The 23,366-nt window shown below is 40.5% G+C and overlaps 1 protein-coding gene across 1 annotated transcript in view; it reads left to right on the forward strand.

Annotated features, from left to right (window-relative positions):
• exoc4 (exocyst complex component 4) overlaps window positions 1–23,366 on the forward strand; it is a 164,295-nt gene that overhangs the window by 114,535 nt on the left and 26,394 nt on the right. Inside the window, exons 13-14 of the mRNA XM_057854368.1 lie at window positions 21,862–21,998; window positions 22,061–22,219. Of these exons, the coding sequence (XP_057710351.1) occupies window positions 21,862–21,998; window positions 22,061–22,219 (296 nt within the window). The remainder of the gene's footprint in view (window positions 1–21,861; window positions 21,999–22,060; window positions 22,220–23,366) is intronic.

The raw sequence follows: 23,366 nt of genomic DNA on the forward strand, positions 1-23,366 counted from the left end.
ACCGACTTAGACGGGGTGGCAAGCTCACCCTATCACACGTCAACAAAAGGTTCCCGAGAAAAATGACAATGCTTAGTTAAACAGGGTGTGTTTGGGTGTTGTTTAAGATTATTGTCTGTTTGTGGATTGGACAGGAGTATTCGAGAGTTACTGTTGTCAGGTCAACGAGGGTTGTGGATTTTGCCACCTCACCATCAAAGGGGCTCTTGGAGTCTTGTCAGTCGTGTTATCAGTTTGATAGCGGGCGTTCTCGTGTTTTCCTTCTGACAGGGCGTCCCGCCATTTGTTCTGGACTGTCCGGGAGAACTGCTTGCGAGACTTGGTGGTGCAGACGTGGGCTTGTCAGCGTCAATCTTGCTCAGTCAGTTGCATGACACACACGTTGGGCTTCCGTGACAAGAAGGTGTCATGTATCTCTTATGCCATATATTCTGCTTGTTTTCCTTAAACTATGGTATAAGTGCTATGGATTTTATTTGAAAGAACCAGAATGAACCAAAAAACAAGTATGTCTGGAGCCGCAAAAAATTGAAAGCCTTAAATAGGCCTAATAATGAATGCAACACATGCTGTATGTACAGTGCCTTGCAAAAGTATTCGGCCCCCTTGAATCTTGCAACCTTTCGCCACATTTCAGGCTTCAAACATAAAGATATGAAATTTAATTTTTTTGTCAAGAATCAACAACAAGTGGGACACAATCGTGAAGTGGAACAACATTTATTGGATAATTTTAACTTTTTTAACAAATAAAAAACTGAAAAGTGGGGCGTGCAATATTATTCGGCCCCTTTACTTTCAGTGCAGCAAACTCACTCCAGAAGTTGAGTGAGGATCTCTGAATGATCCAATGTTGTCCTAAATGACCGATGATGATAAATAGAATCCACCTGTGTGTAATCAAGTCTCCGTATAAATGCACCTGCTCTGTGATAGTCTCAGGGTTCTGTTTAAAGTGCAGAGAGCATTATGAAAACCAAGGAACACACCAGGCAGGTCCGAGATACTGTTGTGGAGAAGTTTAAAGCCGGATTTGGATACAAAAAGATTTCCCAAGCTTTAAACATCTCAAGGAGCACTGTGCAAGCCATCATATTGAAATGGAAGGAGCGTCAGACCACTGCAAATCTACCAAGACCCGGCCGTCCTTCCAAACTTTCTTCTCAAACAAGGAGAAAACTGATCAGAGATGCAGCCAAGAGGCCCATGATCACTCTGGATGAACTGCAGAGATCTACAGCTGAGGTGGGAGAGTCTGTCCATAGGACAACAATCAGTCGTACACTGCACAAATCTGGCCTTTATGGAAGAGTGGCAAGAAGAAAGCCATTTCTCAAAGATATCCATAAAAATTCTCGTTTAAAGTTTGCCACAAGCCACCTGGGAGACACACCAAACATGTGGAAGAAGGTGCTCTGGTCAGATGAAACCAAATTTGAACTTTTTGGCCACAATGCAAAACGATATGTTTGGCGTAAAAGCAACACAGCTCATCACCCTGAACACACCATCCCCACTGTCAAACATGGTGGTGGCAGCATCATGGTTTGGGCCTGCTTTTCTTCAGCAGGGACAGGGAAGATGGTGAAAATTGACGGGAAGATGGATGCAGCCAAATACAGGAACATTCTGGAAGAAAACCTGTTGGAATCTGCACAAGACCTGAGACTGGGAAGGAGATTTATCTTCCAACAGGACAATGATCCAAAACATAAAGCCAAATCTACAATGGAATGGTTCAAAAATAAACATATCCAGGTGTTAGAATGGCCAAATCAAAGTCCAGACCTGAATCCAATCGAGAATCTGTGGAAAGAGCTGAAGACTGCTGTTCACAAACACTCTCCATCCAACCTCACTGAGCTCGAGCTGTTTTGCAAGGAAGAATGGGCAAGAATGTCAGTCTCTCGATGTGCAAAACTGATACAAACATACCCCAAGCGACTTGCAGCTGTAATTGGAGCAAAAGGTGGCGCTACAAAGTATTAACGCAAGGGGGCCGAATAATATTGCACGCCCCACTTTTCAGTTTTTTATTTGTTAAAAAAGTTTAAATTATCCAATAAATTTTGTTCCACTTCACAATTGTGTCCCACTTGTTGTTGATTCTTGACAAAAAATTAAAATTTTGTATCTTTATGTTTGAAGCCTGAAATGTGGCGAAAGGTTGCAAGGTTCAAGGGGGCCGAATACTTTTGCAAGGCACTGTATCTGTATTAGCTATATTAGCCTACTATCAAAATGACTAAGTGGGCTAAAAACACACAATGATCCTTCATGATTTAATTTTTACTTTCCCTGCAGTGAATCCAATGCCTCACCTGACTGCTCTGTTGTATGATTCCACCTCAAGTTTAACTTTGTTGCAATATTAATGAGTTTCATTGCTTTCATGAAATTATAGAAATGCATTAAAGAAATCTGTTTTTTGATGTCGTTTTTATTTTGAGGTTTCAGAAGTCAACAAAATGTTCCCGAGAAAAATGACAACGCTTAGTTAAACATTCAGTCTTTTGAAGGCTCTCGCAGGGCGGTATTATTGGGATTATCGACTGTTTGTGGATTGGACAGGATGATTCGGGAGTTACTGTTGTCCGTGCAACGAGGGTTGTGGATTTGCAACCTCACCGTCAAAGGGGGTCTTGGAGTTTTGTCACTCGTGTTATCAGTTTGATATCGGGTGTTGGGACAGGGCGTCCCTTCATTTGTTCTGGACTGTCCGGGAGAACTGCTTGCGAGAGTTGGTGGTGCAGACGTGGGCATGTCAGCGTCAATCTTGCTCAGTCAGTTGCATGACGCACACGTTGGGCTACCGTGATAAGAAGGTGTCATACACTGACAGGCCACTTTATTAGGTACACCATGCTAGTAACGGGTTGGACCCTCTTTTGCCTTCAGAACTGCCTCAATTCTTCGTGGCATAGATTCAACAAGGAAGCATTCCTCAGAGAGTTTGGTCCATATTGACATGATGGCATCACACAGTTGGTGCAGATTTGTCGGCTGCACATCCATGATGCAAATCTCCTGTTCCACCACATCCCAAAGATGCTCTATTGGATTGAGATCTGGTGACTGTGGAGGCCATTTGCGTACAGTGAACTCATTGTCATGTTCAAGAAACCAGTCTGAGATGATTCCAGCTTTATGACATGGCGCATTATCCTGCTGAAAGTAGCCATCAGAAGCTGGGTACATTGTGGTCATAAAGGGATGAACATGGTCAGCAACAATGCTCAGGTAGGCTGTGGCGTTCCAATGATGCTGAATTGTTACCAAGGGGCCCAAAGAGTGCCAAGAAAATATACCCCACACCATTACACCACCACCACCAGCCTGAACCGTTGATACAAGGCAGGATGGATCCATGGTTTCATGTTGTTGACGCCAAATTCTGGCCCTACCATCCGAATGTCGCAGCAGAAATCGAGACTCATCAGATCAGGCAACGTTTTTCCAATCTTTTATTGTCCAATTTCGATTAGCTTGTGCAAATTGTAGCCTCAGTTTCCTGTTCTTAGCTGAAAGGAGTGGCACCCAGCGTGGTCTTCTGCTGCTGTAGCCCATCTGCCTCAAAGTTCGACGTACTGTGCATTCAGAGATGCTCTTCTGCCTACCTTGGTTGTAACGGGTGGTTATTTGAGTCACTGTTGCCTTTCTATCAGCTTGAACCAGTCTGGCCATTCTCCTCTTACCTCTGGCATCAACAAGGCATTTCCACCCACAGAACTGCTGCTCACTGGATATTTTATCTTTTTCGGACCATTCTCTGTAAACCCTAGAGATGGTTGTGCGTGAAAATCCCAGTAGATCAACAGTTTCTGAAATACTCAGACCAGCCCTTCTGGCACCAACAACCATGCCACATTCAAAGTCACTCAAATCCCCTTTCTTCCCCATACTGATGCTCGGTTTGAACTGCAGGAGATTGTCTTAAACCATGTCTACATGCCTAAATACACTGATTGGCTGATTAGAAATTAAGTGTTAACGAGCAGTTGGACAGGTGTATCTAATAAAGTGGCCGATGAGTGTATATCTCTTATGCCCTGTATTCTGCATGTTTTCCTTAAATGATGGTATAAGTGCAATTTATTTTATATTGGGTGTGTTAGAGTAAAACAAACAGTCAAACAGTAAATACGAGAAACGATACTATTCCCTGATTGATTATATTAAGTGTGTTTGAGTAATGCAAACAGTTAGACGGTGCCTACGAGAAAAGGTACTATCTCCATCACTCTTTTGGCAACCATCACTTAATCAAAATCCAGACATTTTTTTGTCTATAGCCCAGCTGTCAGACACGTTGGCTCAAAAGTGCCTGTTGTCGCATGTGCATACGCTTTAATTGTGTTTGTTTTGTCAAGAAAGACACTGTCGAATTGTTTGTGTGCAGCTTTTGGATGTGTACAGTATCCGTGTATGTGTGTGCGGTCTCTGCGGCTGCTCATCTGCCATGCAGCAAACATCAGTGGCAGTTCATTACAGAGGTAGCGCGAGGCAGTGGGTGTTCGGAGTTCAGCAGGGTTTGTTTACGGCTCGGGCCCCTCCTTAACGAGTGGAGTGCAGCATCTTGCTAATTATGCTGCTGTGGCTAATGAGCCTTTCTGCTGATAGCGGGGAGCGCGCAATAAAGCACTCCCTTTGTTTGAGATTTTTTTTTTTTAATTGGGTTGAATAAAAGAGCCTCGCACAATTCGGCAACATCTTTTCACTAGGTTTTTTTGTTTTTTTCAATTTTTCAGGCACCATTTTGCTACCTGCGTGTCTTTCGGGAATCAAAATTATTTGAATATTAGCAAATTTCTGGATAGACTGTATACTCAACTAAGGATTTAAACATGAATAAGAGACAGCGAGAACCAAAAGTGGTTTTTGCCATGTGGCAAAAATATTTTGCCACATGGCAAAAAAAAAATTGCCACATGGCAAAAAAAAAAATTGCCACATGGCAAAAAAAAAATTGCCACATGGCAAAAAAAATGCCACATGGCAAATATTTTTTGCCACATGGCAAAAAAAAATTGCCACATCGAAAAAAAATGCCACATGGCAAAATAATTTTGCCACATGCCAAAAAAAACTGCCACATGGCAAAACATTTTTGCCTCAAGGCTAAAAAAATTGCCACATGGCAAAAAAAATTGCCACATGGCAAAAAAAACTGCCACACGGCAAAAACATTTATGCCTCAAGGCAAAAAAAAATTGCCACATGGCAAAAAAAAATTGCCACATGGCAAAAAAAATGCAACATGGCAAAAAAAAAAAACGCACATGGCAAAAAAAATATTTGCCACATGGCAAAAACATGTATGCCACATGGCAAAAAAAAAGTGCCACATGGCAAAAATATTTTGCCACATGGCAAAAAAAATGCCACATGGCAAAAAAAATTACGACGAGCAATGCCAGCCCCCCGTGGCCGCAGCAGAACGACGAGCCGTAACTTGCTCGCCGCCGGGTGCTGCCTGGTCGGTGAAGACAATCAACCCCGCCGCCGTGTGTGATATGAGTCAGGGTAGTTTTGTTTGATTTTTCATTTTCAAAAGGCTCGGTTCGGGTTAGCATGTCAGCTAGCTGTCATGCCTCCTGTTTTGATTAAGCTCTTTCCTCCGTCTCCGAAGCCGGGGCAGGGAAATGACAAAAGCCGGACGAACACCGGTGGCATAAAATACCGTTTGGGAGAGGCAGAAGTCGGCAGTTTGACCATTATGCAGTAATTTTGCCCTGTTATACTGAACAAATGCATTTTTAATATTTCATATTCCATTTAGCACAAGTCTGTAATTTGTCATGACCATACCATTTATTTAGATATTGGGGGAAAATACTTAGATAAAAAGAATATCCTGTGAAAATATTGGAGTAGAGAAATTGGAACCATCATGACATTTTGCTGCTCTCTGTCGTATTTTCCTCGTTCTGAATCTTCCCCCTCAATGGGCTGAATTCTAAATCAGATGAAATCGTCACCCTCGTCATTTCTCTCGTCATCTGCGCTTTGCCAAATTGTTGTAAATCGTTGAATCATCTCAAAATATGATTTTAATTCACATAATAATGCTATTTAAGATTTTTATTATACTGTCACAGGCACTTTAACTTCTTCTGGAGCAAACTATTTGAACTTGCTTCTTAGGTGAGTCATCAGTATGTTCTAAAGATTTTTTCTGCATAGTAGCCAGACACGTTTTCTTCCAAGATGTCCAGACTTAAGTCAGTTCTGATCTTATGTCTTCACCCATTGCCTCCGTGACTGCAGCGGATGATTAAAGATTATGGTGAATGTGCCATAAAATGCTTGCGAGGGTTTCCAATCACGTAGCAGATGTGTCTTTGTGCCGGACCGGATTGCGACTTGTTTTTTTTTTGTACATGTGTGTAAGTGCGCCAGGTGTTGTCACGGACCCTCACACATGCACACACACGCTGTTGGCATCATAACCTCAGGGGCTGATGGGAGGAAGAGCGAGAAAATGCAATATAGTTTCAGCACATTAAGCACACTGTGCCAGGCCGCATATGGGAAACCATAGGGGAGCACATTTTTATGGACGCATCTGCTCACTTACGGCTGTTGAAGCATGCTAAGCTACTAATGTGAGCTGGAGGAAGGTGCTAAGATTTAGCTTTTCTTTTTTTTCTAAACACACGTTTTCAGTACAGTGTACATTTTTTTGCATTCAGATACAGTGGGGCAAATAAGTATTTAGTCAACCACCAATTGTGCAAATTCTCCTACTTGAAAAGATTAAAGAGGCCTGTAATAGTCAACATGGGTAAACCTCAACCATGAGAAACAGAATGTGGAAAAAAAAAAACTGAAAATCACATTGTTTGATTTTTAAATAATGTACTTGCAAATCATGGTGGAAAATAAGTATTTGGTCAATAACAAAAGTTCATCTCAATACTTTATTTGCCAGCTGCGTCATAAGACTGTCATAAGACCCTTATAATTATGACATTGACACTGTCATGGGCATTGATGAATGCTTATGACAGATGTCATTAAGTGTCATCCAGCAAATTTTGTGTCAAAAAATCACATTGTTTGATTTTTAAAGAATTTATTTCCAAATTAGAGTGGAAAATTAGTATTTGGTCACCCACAAACAAGCAAGATTTCTGGCTGTCAAAGAGGTCTAACTTCCTCAAACGAGGTCTAACGAGGCTCCACTTGTTACCTGTATTAATGGCACCTGTTTTAACTCATTATCAGTATAAATGACACCTGTCCACAACCTCAGTCAGTTACACTCCAAACTCCAATTTGGCCAGGACCAAAGAACTGTTGAAGGACACCAGAGACAAAATTGTAGACCTGCACCAGGCTGGGAAGACTGAATCTGCAATAGGTAAAACGCTTGGTGTAAAGAAATAAACTGTGGGAGCATTCATTAGAAAATGGAAGACATACAAGACCACTGATAATCTCCCTCGATCTGGGGCTCCATGCAAGATCTCACCCCGTTGTGTCAAAATGATCACGAGAACGCTGAGCAAAAATCCCAGAACCAAACGTGGGGACCTAGTGAATTACCTCCAGAGAGCTGGGACCATAGTAACAAAGGCTACTATCAGTAACACAATGCGCCGCCAGGGACTCAAATCCTGCACTGCCAGACGTGTCCCCCTGCTGAAGCCAGTACACGTCCAGGCATGTCTGCGGTTCGCTAGAGAGCATTTGGATGATCCAGAAGAGAACTGGGAGAATGTGTTATGGTCAGATGAAACCAAAATAGAACTTTTTGGTAGAAATACAGGTTCTCGTGTTTGGAGGAGAAAGAATACTGAATTGCATCTGAAGAACACCATACCCACTGTGAAGCATAGGGGTGGAAACATCATGCTTTGGAGCTGTTTTTCTGCAAAGGGACCAGCACGACTGAACTGTGTAAAGGAAAGAATCAATGGGGCCATGTATCGAGAGATTTTGAGTGAAAATTTGAAGATGAGACGTGGCTGGGTCTTTCAGCATGACAATGATCCCAAACACACAGCCAGGGCAACAAAGGAGTGACTTCGTAAGAAGCATTTCAAGGTCCTGGAGTGGCCTAGCCAGTCTCAAGATCTCAACCCCATAGAAAATCTGTGGAGGGAGTTGAAACATCACTGCTCTAGAGGAGATGTGCATGGAGAAATGAGCCAAAATACTAGCAACAGTGTGTGAAAAGCTTATGAGTAGTTAGAGAAAACGTTTGGCCTCCGTTATTGCCAACAAAGGGTACATAACAAAGTATTGAGATGAACTTTTGGTATTGACCAAATACTTATTTTCCACCATGATTTGCAAATAAATTCTGTAAAAAACAAACAATGTGATTTTCTGTTTTTTTTTTTTCACATTCTGTCTCTCATGGTTGAGGTTTACCCATGTTGGCAATTACATGCCTCTAATATTTTCAAGTGGTAGAACTTCCACAATTAGTGGTTGACTAAATACTTATTTGCCCCACTGTAAATTGAACATGCTTACATGTATTTTTCAGTTAGGTCGCTCATATCATATTTTTTCACCCATTTTGAAACGATTGTCCACGAATGAGGGGCACTGTCATGGCGGTTACCTTATCCTAGCTATATACGTAGGTCGTATTTTTTGTCGCTCCAGCTACTGCGTGTGCAGAATATTTATGGCTGCGTTTTGGAACGTATCAGCTTTTAATAAATCATGTTGCTTATGAAATATCAGGGACCCTCGTGTGTCAGTTCTCTTTGACTTTGACTTTCACTGCACAGGAGTCAAGGTGAACGAGCGCTCATACGGTGTTGGGTTAATAAGTAATATTGATACGGCGGCGTGATTTACCTATCGTGAGTCGACAGTGGTTCCCAAAGGCGGCTGACGTGTATCGTGTATGTATATCACAGAGTAATAATACGATTATGATGAAGCTGACGAGTACTGGCGATATATGGTCCACAAGGACCAAGAGATAATGTCCATAGAGGTGAGTGTCCATTCACTGCTGATAAGCTTGAATCCAATTTTTATTTATTTTTTTGCTTTTGTGTATCAAGTATGTGTGTGTGTCTGTGGAGGAATCAAATGTGGAATCCAACACAAGCATGTGAGCACTGAGATGCTATCTGTCCAACTCTGATTGATTCATTTAATTAGAGTTAGATAGAGGCAGAATAGAGGAAGAGTGGAAGAGAGCGAGAGCTACGGTTGCACTGCTGGATAGCGCCTCAGATTGGCTCCATTTATCTTGGTCCAAACCCCTCCAATAAACCACCTCACACACTCTTCGAGCAACACAACTCACATTCTATATGTCTCACAGAAATCAACAACATTCGAAACACAGTGCATTAGGTATTAAAATGTCATATTGTTATGACGTGTCATAAGACTGTCATAATTATGACATGGGTAACACTTTATAATAAATATCCGTTTTACTAGTTAATAGAACATTAGCAAACTGTTGATAAATAGTTTATTGTGTATTTGTGAAGTATTTGTTAACAGTTTCTTAAGCATTTACAGGGTGTTCCAAAAATGGTTGACCCCATTCTAAATGCCCATGCTAGTTGACAGATCTTAATAAAACTATATACACTTTATGTTGAAGGTCATAAGTTTTATTAATTAAATATTAGTGCTGTCAAACGATTAAAATTTGTAATCGAGTTAATTACAGCTTAAAAATTAATTAATCGTAATTAATCGCAATTAATCGCAATTCAAACCATCTATAAAATATGCCATATTTTTCTGTAAATTATTGTTGGAATGGAAAAATAAGACAAAGATGGATATATATATTCAACATGCGGTACATAAGGACTGGATTTGTTTATTATAACAATAAATCAACAAGATGGCATTAACATTGTTAACATTCTGTTAAACCGATCCATGGATAGAAAGACTTGTAGTTCTTAAAAGATAAATGTTAGTACAAGTTATAGAAATTTTATATTAAAACCCATCTTAATGTTTTCGTAAAATTTTCAATCAAAAAATAAACTAGTAGCCCGCCATTGTTGATGTCAATAATTACTTACACAATGCTGGGTGCTGAAGCCTATAAAATCAGTCGCACCCAAGCGCCAGCAGAGGGCGGCAAAACTCCACAAAACACAATTAACAAGTGGGCATTTGACTGTACTGTCATTTAAATCTGTCTGAGCGGGGCATGTGCGTTAATTGCGTCAAATATTTTAACGTGATTAATTTTTTTAAATTAATTACCGCCCGTTAACGCGATAATTTTGACAGCCCTATTAAATATACAAAGAAAAGTACAAATATTTGTTGTTTCTATGGCAGATTTTCATAAATGTGCAACATGAGCGCTGCCTGCAAAATGCCTTATCAAAATGCCTTTTCTTTTGAAGTGAACGGCACTTCTTAACCTGAAAAGACAGAAATGCCAAACATTACGCACAAAAACTTGAAACGTTTCTACACAAACTGTGTTTCAGGTTAAAGGGATCCTCTATTTTTAAAACAAGTAATTCTTAAAACATAAATGTTAGTATGAGTTGTAATAATTTGATATTAAAACCCCTCTTAATGTTTTTGTTTTAATAATTTTAAGTGATAGGTCGCCATTCTTGTTACGTCGCAGTGCGTGACGTCACTGGTCCCGTTACCGAAATTCCAGCGTGTCACTCGTTAGCTTTCCCAACATGTCGTCAGTTCTACCCTTCCTATTTGAACCAGATCTGAAAATTGAAGAGCAGGACAGCTCTGTCGGTCGTTCACAAGACGAGCTTCAGGGAAAAATGCGTGCAGCAAATACCTGATAAGACAAAAGTTGGGCAAAACTGGTGATGCGAGAGAGTCCTGTTGGGAAGTCCGGTTGGGAGCGAGAGTGTTTGCTGTCCGGTTTTATTAGCAGATATTCAAGGTAAGCATATTGCGTTTTCAAACATATCCTAATATAATTATGTAGATTGTTAGCATCCAGAGCTGTCGTGTGCTTACAGTACAGGCCAAAGAGCACACCTTGTGTAGTCCATGTCTTGTACATTGTAACGCGTAGTAGCTAGGATACGTGTATCAAAGTACCAAAAAGGGGAGAAGCTTACACTTATGCACATTTAATCACAAAAAACTCGGGAGCTCAGCAGTACGCAAACACGTGTTCCCTGACGAACTCCAACATTGTTGTCAGAGTCACTGTCGTCACTGTAGCATGCCATAGTGCTTTAATTATTTAGTATGATTTGGGGAAAACTCCCACGAAGAATAGTCAACAAAAAAGATTGCAATAGTAATCCAAATCCGCGTTTTTTACTCACTCGAAGATCCAGGAATTAGACCGATACCATGGCAATGGTGCAGCCGCGATTAGGCCGTCGATTCCATAAAATAGATTGATCCGAAAAGCCGCTGTGGGACCGACGAATAAAAAAAATGGACAGATCCGAAACCAATATTGCAGACGCAGTGGGACCGTCGGATCCAGAAAATAGACGGATCCTTTACTTGACTGAGGATCCAGGAAAAATGTTCGGGCGCTAGTTGTAACGCGTGGTGGGTAGGATACGTGCATACAGGGACCAAAAAGGGGGAGAAGCTTCCACTTATGCACATTTATTCACTAAAAATAATAATTCCACCTTGACCACTCACTTCACTCCCCTTGTTTCCATTTCACTGGAAATTGCATCCAAAAGCAGCACATCGTGGCATTTTACTTCGCGAGTTTAGGCAGCAATAAGCAATTGTCGCTGACCCACCCCCATACTTCAGGCTTCAACTGGGACCGTGTGCTTTGGTCAGATGAGACCAAGATTGAGCTTTTTGGCAACAAACACTCTAAGTGGGTCTGGCGTGCCACGAAAGATGCGCATGCTGAAAAGCACCTCATACCCACTGTGAAGTATGGGGGTGGGTCAGTGATGCTGTGGGGCTGTTTCGCTTCCAAACGCCCTGGGAACCTTGTTAGGGTGCATGGCATCATGAATGCTTTGAAATACCAGGACATTTTAAATCAAAATCTGTTGCCCTCTGCCCGAAAGCTGAAGATGGGTCGTCACTGGGTCTTTCAGCAAGACAATGACCCTAAACATATGGCCAAATCTACACTGAAATGGTTCACCAGACACAAAATCAAGCTTCTCCCATGGCCATCTCAGTCCCCAGACCTTGTTTTGTTGGCAAAAGGGGGTAGTACAAAGTATTAACACCAGGGGTGCTAATAATTGTGACACACATTATTTGATGTCAAATAATTTTTTCTTTATGTGGGATTTTTTACCCACTGAATGAATGCACTTGGATTGATGGTTGGATTTTTCTCTTTTTTTCCATTAAGGTCCCATATTATTTGAATTTAAGAAAATTTATTCAAAGCTAAAAAACACATGTTTTTCAGGGGTGCCAATAATTATGGAGGGCACTGTATACCACAAGTTAAGTCTCACTTTGTCCTTCAAAATGCAAGTTCAACTCAAAAATCAACACCTGTTGGTGCCAAACTTTTCTTTTTTTTTTAAAAAAAAAATGTCACTATTGTACGTGTGATGTGTGTATCACAGCTGTGCCGCACCACCAATGATGCGCTAATGATGTTGACCTTTCCACATTTTATATTCACATGTGACTGCCCGTATGTGTGTGAGTGCACCCAACCTCCACCTCCAGTAATGACACTGACCTTTATTGTTTGTCGTGATGTGTGCAGGCAACGCTTATTCCTTTCCTACTGATTGCACCAAACACACATTCACATACATGGGAGGAAGGGGAAGGGGGCTCTTTTATGGAGCAGACCCCCAGCATTCATCAGCAGGTTCAGCAATCACAACACAATACACCTGTTCGCTTCATCAGCCGTGCCCTGTGATTTGGACTCCAGTGGGGAGGAGGAAAGACTGAAATTACAAATGACTTCCATTTAACTCTTTCAGTGCTAATAACAGCGATGGACCGCTCAATCCATTTCAAAATGGATTAAACGTCAATGCCGTCCATCTTTTAATTTTCGTCTTAGTCTTTTGGACGATGATACTTATTAGTCTTAGTCATAGTTTCGTAATCTCAAAATGTGATGGTCTTCGTCTTGTTTTTGTTGACGAAAACTCAAGACTAATTTCGTCTAGTCAAATGTTTTCGTCTGTATAATTAGAAAAAAAAATTACACCGTAAATAAATAAATAAAGGTTTCCAACTATTTCGAAGGAACATTGACAGACGAGCACATATTGTAGCTTCTACAAGGACAACGCCAACTTAATAATAATACACACTCAATGGGAAAACAGTACATTATTTTCAATACATTACACCCACCTGGATGCCACGATCTGTATGAAAAAATCTGAGAGTTTAAGAAGGGAGGAACGCAAAAGCGATGCTAACTAGAGCTGCAACGATTAATCGATTTAACTCGAGTATTCGATTAGAAAAAAATATTCGAATTAAATTTTGTTGCATCGAGTATTTGTTTAATTAAAGTGGCGTTGTAATGGTTTATTTTGAAAGTGTTGGCATTCAGTTTTATTGATTAGGGTGGATACACTGCCTCTGGCAGAAAACTTTACTGTTTTCTGAGTGAATCTCGGATCCATGCGGGCTCCGGTAGGTCTCCTGCAATATTTGCGGCTGTGGTGTAATTCAATGGAAGATTCATCTGAAAAATCCATCTTTTGCCACAAAACAGTGAAGTTCAGTGGTGGCAAAATCATGGTCTGGGGTTACATCACCACATCACCATCATTTGGGAGGGTCTTCGCTTTCATATGAGCCATTTCTGAAACCAATTGAATAATTAAAAGTCAAATTGTTAGCAATTGTTTCTACAAAATGGATAAGCGACAAGACTTTTGTCAGGGACTGTAAAGTTTCAACTCACTAGAATTTATTTTTCAGCTTCTGTGAAAAACAGCTTCTATTACAACAGCGTCCAGAGGAGTTGTGCCCATCTATTCGTCTCCATGTCTGTATTATACTTTTTTTTAGATGCTTGTAGCTTGAGGAAGACCTTTATTCCCCCTAAACTGACTCAATCCTCCCTCTAGGAGTTGTTTTTGTCGGTGCCTCAGGTGCCACCTACCTTGCCCCGGTTATCTCGCGCCAAACACATGTTCGCTACGGGCTTGCGCTCGGCCTCGACGCGCTTCAAGCTCAACAAGAAGGCACCACTTTGTGTTTGTATGTTTATATTTATACACATATTATGAGTGTATAATTGCGCCTGCCTGTTTTCATTGTAAAAACACAGACAGCCAGAAGTCTTAAAAACCCTGGAAGTGAGTTTGCATGTTTTTGGTTGATAACTGTTAGAATTTGCACATGACTCCATTGACTTCTGTTGCTTTTGTGTTTGCCACACTTGTAATATCATGGAAAATCGCTTGGGAATTGATCCTAAGAGTGCTCAAATTCAACCTTGAACACCGACAACTAAGAGCATCCTTTTATATTGACGTCGGTTTAATGAGATGTGGCGATAAATGCGAAAGACTTTGTACAATTTTGCTCACATCCATTAGAATAATGAACATGAGGGGAGAAAAGCCAACAAAGAGATAATTAGTATAATGGATTTTTGCTCCACTGCGAGAACTCCAATTGCACATCTTAACTCTTTGGATTGTTTATGCCAGGACGCCATATTTCATTTTGCGCGTGTGTTTTGGGTGAGAATGGCGGCAGGGTAATATGGCAGTCCATCTGCAAGCAGCCAAGTGTGATATTGCTGCTCATCTTTCAATTAGAACACTTACACAACACCGCGTCGGAGACCGTGATGGCGCCCACGAAAGAGCGCTGTTTTCTTTTATGAACTCAATCTCATCAGCCCGCCAGCGATGTGATTATTCCGCCTAAATGGGAACGTATTTTTGAAGTTATTCTCAAAAGTGTCATACATCTTTACCTCTTTATTTACTTATTACCCTCATCAGTTGCAAAGCTAGAGGATATGTTTGAATTAATTCCATGATTTGTTAGTTTACGGTTCTACAGTGGGGCAAATAAGTATTTAGTCAACCACCAATTGTGCAAGTTCTCCTACTTGAAAATATGAGAGAGGCCTGTAATTGTCAACATGGGTAAACCTCAACCATGAGAGACAGAATATGGAAAAAAAAAAAAAAACAGAAAATCACATTGTTTGATTTTTAAATAATGTATTTGCAAATCATGGTGGAAAATAAGTATTTGGTCACCGACAAACAAGCAAGATTTCTGGCTGTCAAAGAGGTCTAACTTCTTCTAACGAGGTCTAACGAGACTCCACTCATTACCTGTATTAATGGCACCTGTTTTAACTCGTTATCGGTATAAAAGACACCTGTCCACAACTTCAATCAGTCACACGCCAAACTCCACTATGGCCAAGACCAAAGAGCTGTCGAAGGACACCAGAGACAAAATTGTAGACCTGCACCAGGCCGGGAAGACCGAATCTGCAATCGGTAAAACGCTTGGGGTAAAGAAATCATTATTAGAAAATGGAAGACGTACAAGTCCACTGATAATCTCCCTCGATCTTGGGCTCCATGCAAGATCAAAATGATAACAAGAACGGTGAGCAAAAATCCCAGAACCACACGGGGACACCTAGTGAATGACCTACAGAGAGTTGGGACCACAGTCACAAAGGCTACAACACAATACGCCGCCAGGAACTCAAATCCTGCACTGCCAGACGTGTCCCCCTGCTGAAGAAAGTACACGTCCAGGCCCGTCTGCATTTCGCTAGAGAGCATTTGGATCAGGGGTCCCCAAACTTTTTCCTGTGAGGGCCACATAACTTTCTCCTCTTCCCTTCTCTGATGAGGGGCCGGGTCAGTTTGTAACAGAAAAAGTGTGACGATTGCAGGAGTGCCTAAATGTAAAAATGTATTGTTTTTCAGAAAGCCACAATCAAATAACCCTTTCTGGATTCTTCACGGAACAAAATTAAATAAAATAAAAATAAATATAATATAATATAATAACACTATTAATTAAATAGATAATTACCAAATAACCCTCTTTGGGTTCTTCACAGAAAAAAGCCAGGAAATAAATAACACTATTGAAAAAAAAAAAAAAAATTGTTCAGGTGGCCGGATCAAATGTGGAGGCGGGCCGTATCCGGCCCGCGGGCCGTAGTTTGGGGACCCCTGATTTGGTTGATCCAGAAGAGGACTGGGAGAATGTTTTATGGTCAGATGAAACCAAAATAGAACTTTTTGGTAGAAACACAGGTTCTCGTGTTTGGAGGAGAAAGAATACTGAATTGCATCCGAAGAACACCATACCCACTGTAAAGCATGGGGGTGGAAACATCATGCTTTGGGACCAGGACGACTGATCTGTGTAAAGGAAAGAATGAATGGGGCCATGTATCGAAAGATTTTGAGTGAAAATCTCCTTCCATCAGCAAGGGCATTGAAGATGAGACGTGGCTGGGTCTTTCAGCATTACAATGATCCCAAACACACAGCCAGGCCAACAAAGGAGTGGCTTCGTAAGAAGCATTTCAAGGTCCTGGAATGGCCTAGCCAGTCTCCAGATCTCAACCTCATAGAAAATCTGTGGAGTGAGTTGAAAGTCCGTGTTTCCCAACGGCAGCCCCAAAACATCACTGCTCTAGTGGAGATCTGCATGGAGGAATGGGCCAAAATATCAGCAACAGTGTGTGAAAAGCTTGTGAAGAGTTACAGAAAACGTTTGGCCTCCGTTATTGCCAACAAAGGGTACATAACAAAGTATTGAGATGAACTTTTGCTATTGACCAAATACTTATTTTCCACCATGATTTGCAAATAAATTCTTTAAAGATCAAACAATGTGATTTTCTGTTTTTTTTTTTCCCACACATTCTGTCTCTCATGGTTGAGGTTTACCCATGTTTACAATTACAGGCCTCTCTTTAATTTTCAAATGGGTGAACTTGCACAATTAGTTGTTGACTAAATATTTATTTGCCCCACTGTATACATGGCTATTTTCCATTAGGTGATGTCAATGTCAGGACTGTCCAGTCCATTTTGAACTGATCACCTCACATTTCAAATGGATTGGACATCCATCGTCGCCAATGCCACTGAAACACGATCAGTCACACATAGTCGTGCCGAGCGTGTATATGTGAGCCATCCGGCGTGTGTCAAACGGGAGAGTCCATGTGTGACTTTCCCCTGACGTTGATGAATGATGTGTCAAGAACACACTCCCATCGGCCCTTCGCCCGAGAGAGGCTACGTCGCAAGAGGGAGATCATCTTGTGTTGTGTGTATTATTTTGGCAGATGGGGCGTTACACCACAACACAAGGGGTTAAAACACTGTGACCCCTACATGACCTTGAAGATCACCCCCTTTTTCATGAGGCCATTCACATAACACACCGATAGACCACTTGCCATTCCCTTGGGTTGCGGCTGCATCCTTTTAATGCATTAACCGTAATTCCCAGTTTGTTTTTGTAAAGGAAATAACCACTTTTAACAAAAGCTTCGGAGCATTAACACCCCCTTCGCCCCGCCGGGAGTGCATAGCCTTCATTTTTTTTTTTTGCTCTTAATGACAGCAGTTTACACCATCGAACCGCGACATCCATTTGCAAAGATCTAGTGCGAATAGTCCTCCGTGGCGACGGCAACGCTTTTAAAGTGGCGGCGTGTAAAAGAGTGGATGCAAAGTGCACGCCGGGTTTGGTGTCAGAATAGAAGTCCAATTTGAAGTAAATGATTGCCTGCCAGACTAAATGCACGTCAATCCTCGTCAATGGCAGACTAGAGTGGTATGAGAAAGTATCTGAACATCTGGAACTCCTCACATTTCTGCATAAAATCACCATCAAATGTGATCTGATCTTTGTCAAAATCACACAGATGAAAAAACAGTGTCTGCTTTAACTAAAACCACCCAAACATTTATAGGTTTTCATATTTTAATGAGGATAGCATGCAAACAATGACTGAAATGGGAAAAATAAGTCTGTGAACACTCTCCCTAAGGAGACTTAAAGAGTAATTAAAATCAATTCTTACTAGGGTTTTCCGATCATGTTTTTTTGCTCCCGATCTGATTCCAATCGTTTTAGTTTGAGTATCTGCCGATCCTGATATTTCCCGATCCGATTGCTTTTTCTTTTTTTTGCTCCCGATTCAATTCCAATCATTCCCGATAATTTTTCCCGATCATATACATTTTGGCAATGCATTAAGAAAAAAAAAGAATAAAACTCGGACGAATATTTCAACATACAGTACATAAGTACTGTATTTGTTTATTATGACAATAAATCCTCAAGATGGCATTTACATTATTAACATTCTTTCTGTGAGAGTGATCCAAAGATAGAAAGACTTATAATTCTTAAAGGATAAATGTGACTTTGTATGTTGTGACTAAATATTTCCATCTAGTGTATTTGTTGAGCTTTCAGTAAATGATACTGTCGCCATTTAACTGTTCTGCCAAAATGCATGATGGGAAGTGCAACCATGACTGTGCGTAGTGGTACCAATGCATGTATCTTCTCTGCGTTGGGAAATAACATATGGTGTTAAGAAAAGATCAACTACTACCTTTCTTCCCCACATTGCATCCCACGATATTTCTAATCAGTGGGAGAGGGATTGTAAGGCTTTAGTTAGTAGCTAGTTAGTTAGTTTAGTTTAGTTTAGTTTAATTAAAAAAAGGCTCCAAAGGCTGCCAAATTTCACTCTACTCATTTAACACTGCCTTTTAGCTCTGTATATAGGTAAAACGGGTCCATTATAGATTGAGCGCGACAATGCGTGAGTGGGTCGTGCAGCGCATGCGTTAATTTAACGTGATAAAAAAATTTTTTTAAATTAATTACCGCAGTTAACGCGATAAATTTGATAACCCTACCTTAAGCCTAAACTAAAGACTCTGAATGAGTGTAACATATTATGTCTGTAACGTTAAATACAATTCGGAAACGATTTAATTAAAAAATATATACTGTATATATATTTAAAAAAGCCATGTCCGATATTTTTTTGACGATTCCGATTCTTTGAAAATGACATGATCGGACCCGATCGATCGGCATCATCTCTAATTCTTACCAAACATTTTAAGTCAGGTGTGTGATCACTTATGAGTGGCTTAAAGCTGCCATGCCCACTATAAAACACACACCGAGTAAGAATTGTCTTGATGAGAAGCAATGGCGTACCGCACGCAGGCTATTTTTAGACCGTGACGTCGCATCGTAAAGCGGAAGTAAAGCCGAAGTGGGACATTATAGACCCGCCCTCGCATAGACACAACGCAATTAGTGCTACTTTTCGCCAGTAATCTTTCAAAAAAGAACATGCAGATCACGCATTGCTTTTTTGGAACTTGTAGAAACGACTGTAGACATTACGACACACGAAGGATGTTTTCGTCATACGTTTCCGGAAACCAAAAACTCGGGAGGTAAAAATGTGAAGACGGAATCAATTTGAGCGGACTTTAACACCAGCTCGGTGAATCCATTCACATTTCATATGCAGCAAACATTATGTTGGGTTGGCATGGTCTTTCAGAGGACAAAGAGGTAAGCCATTTTTATATTTTTAACTTATTTTTTTAAGCGAAACGTTGTGCCGTACTGCTTCTGTCTGACAATGAATGACCTGAAAAGAATTACAATGTTATCTGACTGCCACTGTTACCGTTTCTGTTATATATATTAAAAAAAAAAACAAAAAAAACATTCGTAAGGGGGAAGTGTAAATGAATCACAGGATTAGGATGTGTTATCATGAAAAAATTTAAAGTGTTCGTTGGCTGTCACTGAGTAGCATTTGCGATCGCTACACAAAGCTAACTAAATTACCCCCAAGAACGGTAAGAGACGTAGGACAACCAGAGGATATATAAGAAAGACAGGGCTGATGGTAAAGGATAGCTTGTTGAAACAGGAGAATGTCATTGTCAGTCGCGTCCATTAAAAAAGCTAAAGCTATGCTTCGGTCGGCTCGGTTTTTTTTTTTTATTGTATGAGGTGCATCATGGCTCGGTCAAAAGCGCTAGCCTGGTACACTACACTGGTACGCTAGCCCTCTTTCTCAACTCGAGACTGTTGCCGGAAGTCACTCATTTCCATGGCGCGGGATTCAAAAAATTAATTAAATATAGCGATCGCTTCCACACGCATCCAAACGGTTCATTTCATTCAGGAGCATAAAATACTTTGATATTTGATATTATGAAATAAAAATGCTTTTTTGTGTCACAGGCACTTTAAAGCAGACACTGTTTTTTCATCTGTGTGATTTTGACAAAAATCAGATCACATTTGATGGTGATTTCATGCAGAAATGTAAGAAATTCCAAAAGGTTGAGATTAGGGCTGTCAAAATTATCGCGTTAACGGGCGGTATTTAATTTTTCAAAATAATTACGTTAAAATATTTGACGCAATTAACGCACAAATGCCCCTCTCAAATAATTAAAATGACAGCACAATGAAAGGTGTACTTGTTGTGTTTTTCGGAGTTTTGCCGCCCTCTGCTGGCGCTTGGGTGCGACTGATTTTATAGGCTTCAGCACCCATGAGCATTGTGTAAGTAATTATTGACATCAACAATAACGAGCTACTAGTTTATTTTTGATTGAAAATTTTACAAATTTTATTAAAACGAAAACATGAAGAGGGGTTTTAATATAAAATTTCTATAACATGTACTAACATTTATCTTTTAAGAACTTCAAGTCTTTCTATCCATGGATCGCTTTAACAGAATGTTAATAATGGTAATACCGTCTTGTTGATTTATTGTCATAATAAACAAATACAGTCTTTATGTCCTTATGTACCGTATGTTGAATGTATATATCCATCTTGTCTTATCTTTCCATTCTAACAATTTATTTTACAGAATATATATATATATATATAAGTTGCAGAAAAATATGGCATATTTTATAGATGGTTTGAATTGCGATTAATTGCGATTAATTACGATTAATTAATTTTTAAGCTGTAATTAAGTCGATTAAAAATGTTAATCGTTTGACAGCCCTGGTATTATGAAATAAACATGCTTTTTCGTGTCACAGGCACTTTAAAGTAGACACTGTTTTTTCATCTGTGTGGTTTTGACAAAAATCAGATCACATTTGATGGTGATTTCATGCAGAAATGTAAGAAATTCCAAAAGGTTCAGATACTTTTTCATACCACTATATGAGTTAAAAAAGTAAGACAAAGAAAGAGTGCGGGCAGTGCATGTTCTCTCCGATGTAATGGTCAACGAAGATGGAGTAAAATGCTGCCTTCGCCAATCGGCTCCTTGATTACTTTTTAATGATTTCTGGTGCTCAAGACAAATGACCGTGTTAAATGAGCAGAATTAGACAAGGGAGCGCATTTACTGGAGGAAAAGGCACTGCATTGTTTACGCCAGTGTTGGAGCACTTGGAATTTACGTTTTCTCACTGGCACGGTTAATACTTTCAAAATGACTACTCTTACATTTGCTCAATTTTACACAATGACTGTGAAAGCCTCCGCCGATGCCAAAGCAATATTGATTTGGATCAGCACCAAGTGGTAAATCCTCACGGGTCCGGCACGTGTCTTCATTTAGTCATTAAAATGAATGTGTCGGTTGTAGATAATGTAAAAGTAAGTGCTGGAAAATATCCTGGATGCCATGTTGTTATTGTGACCATTCCGCAACGTCGCTTCTCGTTGTCCTGCAGGCAACGTGTGCATTCCCGGGGTCTTAGTGTGTGCATTGCTCGCTTCTAAGACCCGTTATGGATCATTACGTCTTCCAGTGGAGAGGCTGCTATGTTTGTGTTGCCTGCTGGTGACATTACAAGCAAAGGGAAAATTGAAAACCCAAAAAAATATTTATCCTTGTAACACATCGGGAGTCGTTTGGCCGACACTACCACCCACCCTGTTGTCTTGTTCTGCCTGCAGAGCACCGTTGTGGTGGAAAAGTCGATCCAGGATCTGATGAATCTCATGCAGGACTTGAGCGCCTACTCCAATCAGTTCCTGGAGATGGTTTGTGACAAGCTCAAGGAGTACAAGGAGACCTGCAACACAGCCTACAGGTAATGCATTTAAATTGATTTCTTATCTTGTGCGGAAGGAGTAACATGCTCTCCGTCCTTAGGGGAATTGTTCAGTGTGAGGATAAGCTGACCATCATCAGCGCTTCCTGGTCTAAAGACGAGGACATCAGTCGTCTGCTCCAGTCCCTCCCCAACTGGGCAAACATGGCCCAGCCTAGACAGACGCGACAGAAACGGGAGGACGAGGAGGACTTCACCCGGTAGCAGACACAGTGTTGTTTTTGCCAGCTATTTGAATTTTCGTCTTAGTCTGAATCCTAATTTAGTCATTTCGAAATGTGTTAGTCTTCGTCGAGTTTTAGTGAACGAAAACTCAGACGAATTTCATGTAAAATGTTCTCCAAGAGTTTTAGAAAACACAGAGCGCTAAATGCTAATGCTAATACAAAAGCTAAGCTAACGCGAACACTATGCTAACATTAAAAGTTAGTTTAGTGTGTGATGATCACTCAGCAGACTTTTATAGGCTAAAGCAACATGCCATATCTGGCCAAGATAAGAAAGCAAAACTTGCCAAAGACCACCTGACACATACAGTGGGGAGAACAAGAATTTGATACACTGCCAATGGGTTTTCCCATTGACTGTGTATCAAATACTTGTTCTCCCCACTGTATGTTTCACAAAAGGAGCCTGGAATGGGCACAGGCTTACTCAATGGCCGGCGCAGCACGTCACATGATTGACACGAGCAAACACTGCTATATCCGTGCTAACTATACATACAGTACACATACAATAAGAAAATATCACACATTGTGAATTTATGACGGAAACTATGGCGAATTTTCATCTCGTTCTCGTGCCGTCAGACGACAACTGGCATCTGTCTCGTTATGTTTTATTTTCCCTAGACACATTTTCAGCGCGTCATCGTGACGTCATTGTCATCCAAAAAATTGTTCATTGACGAAATACTTTCGTAATTGTCCCGAAAACAACACTGAGCAGACATTTGCACATTTTACAAGAGACAGCAAGAACCAAAAATGGTATTTGGAATGAGGCAAATTTTGTTATGTGGCATTGTTTTTGTGGCTAAATTGATTTTGACATGTGGCATTTTTTCTTCCATGTGGCATTTCTGCCATCTAAAATGAATGAAAAATTTAGATGTTCATAGCCATTAATGGCATAGCCTTATTTGGGTGCTAGTTGAATGTCAATGTGCTGTAATGTAAAGTGTATGGTCAAAAATCACAACCACACGGTTTTCTGTTCGGACGTTCATAGCCGTCAATGGCATAGCCTTACTTGCGTGCCAGTTTAATGTCAACGCGCTGTAATGGTAAGTGTATAGTCAAAAATCACAGCCACAAGTTTTTCTTCCATTTAGAATGAATGGAA

This window comes from Corythoichthys intestinalis, chromosome 13, assembly GCF_030265065.1.
Source record: "Corythoichthys intestinalis isolate RoL2023-P3 chromosome 13, ASM3026506v1, whole genome shotgun sequence".
NCBI classification, from domain to species: Eukaryota; Metazoa; Chordata; class Actinopteri; order Syngnathiformes; family Syngnathidae; genus Corythoichthys; species Corythoichthys intestinalis.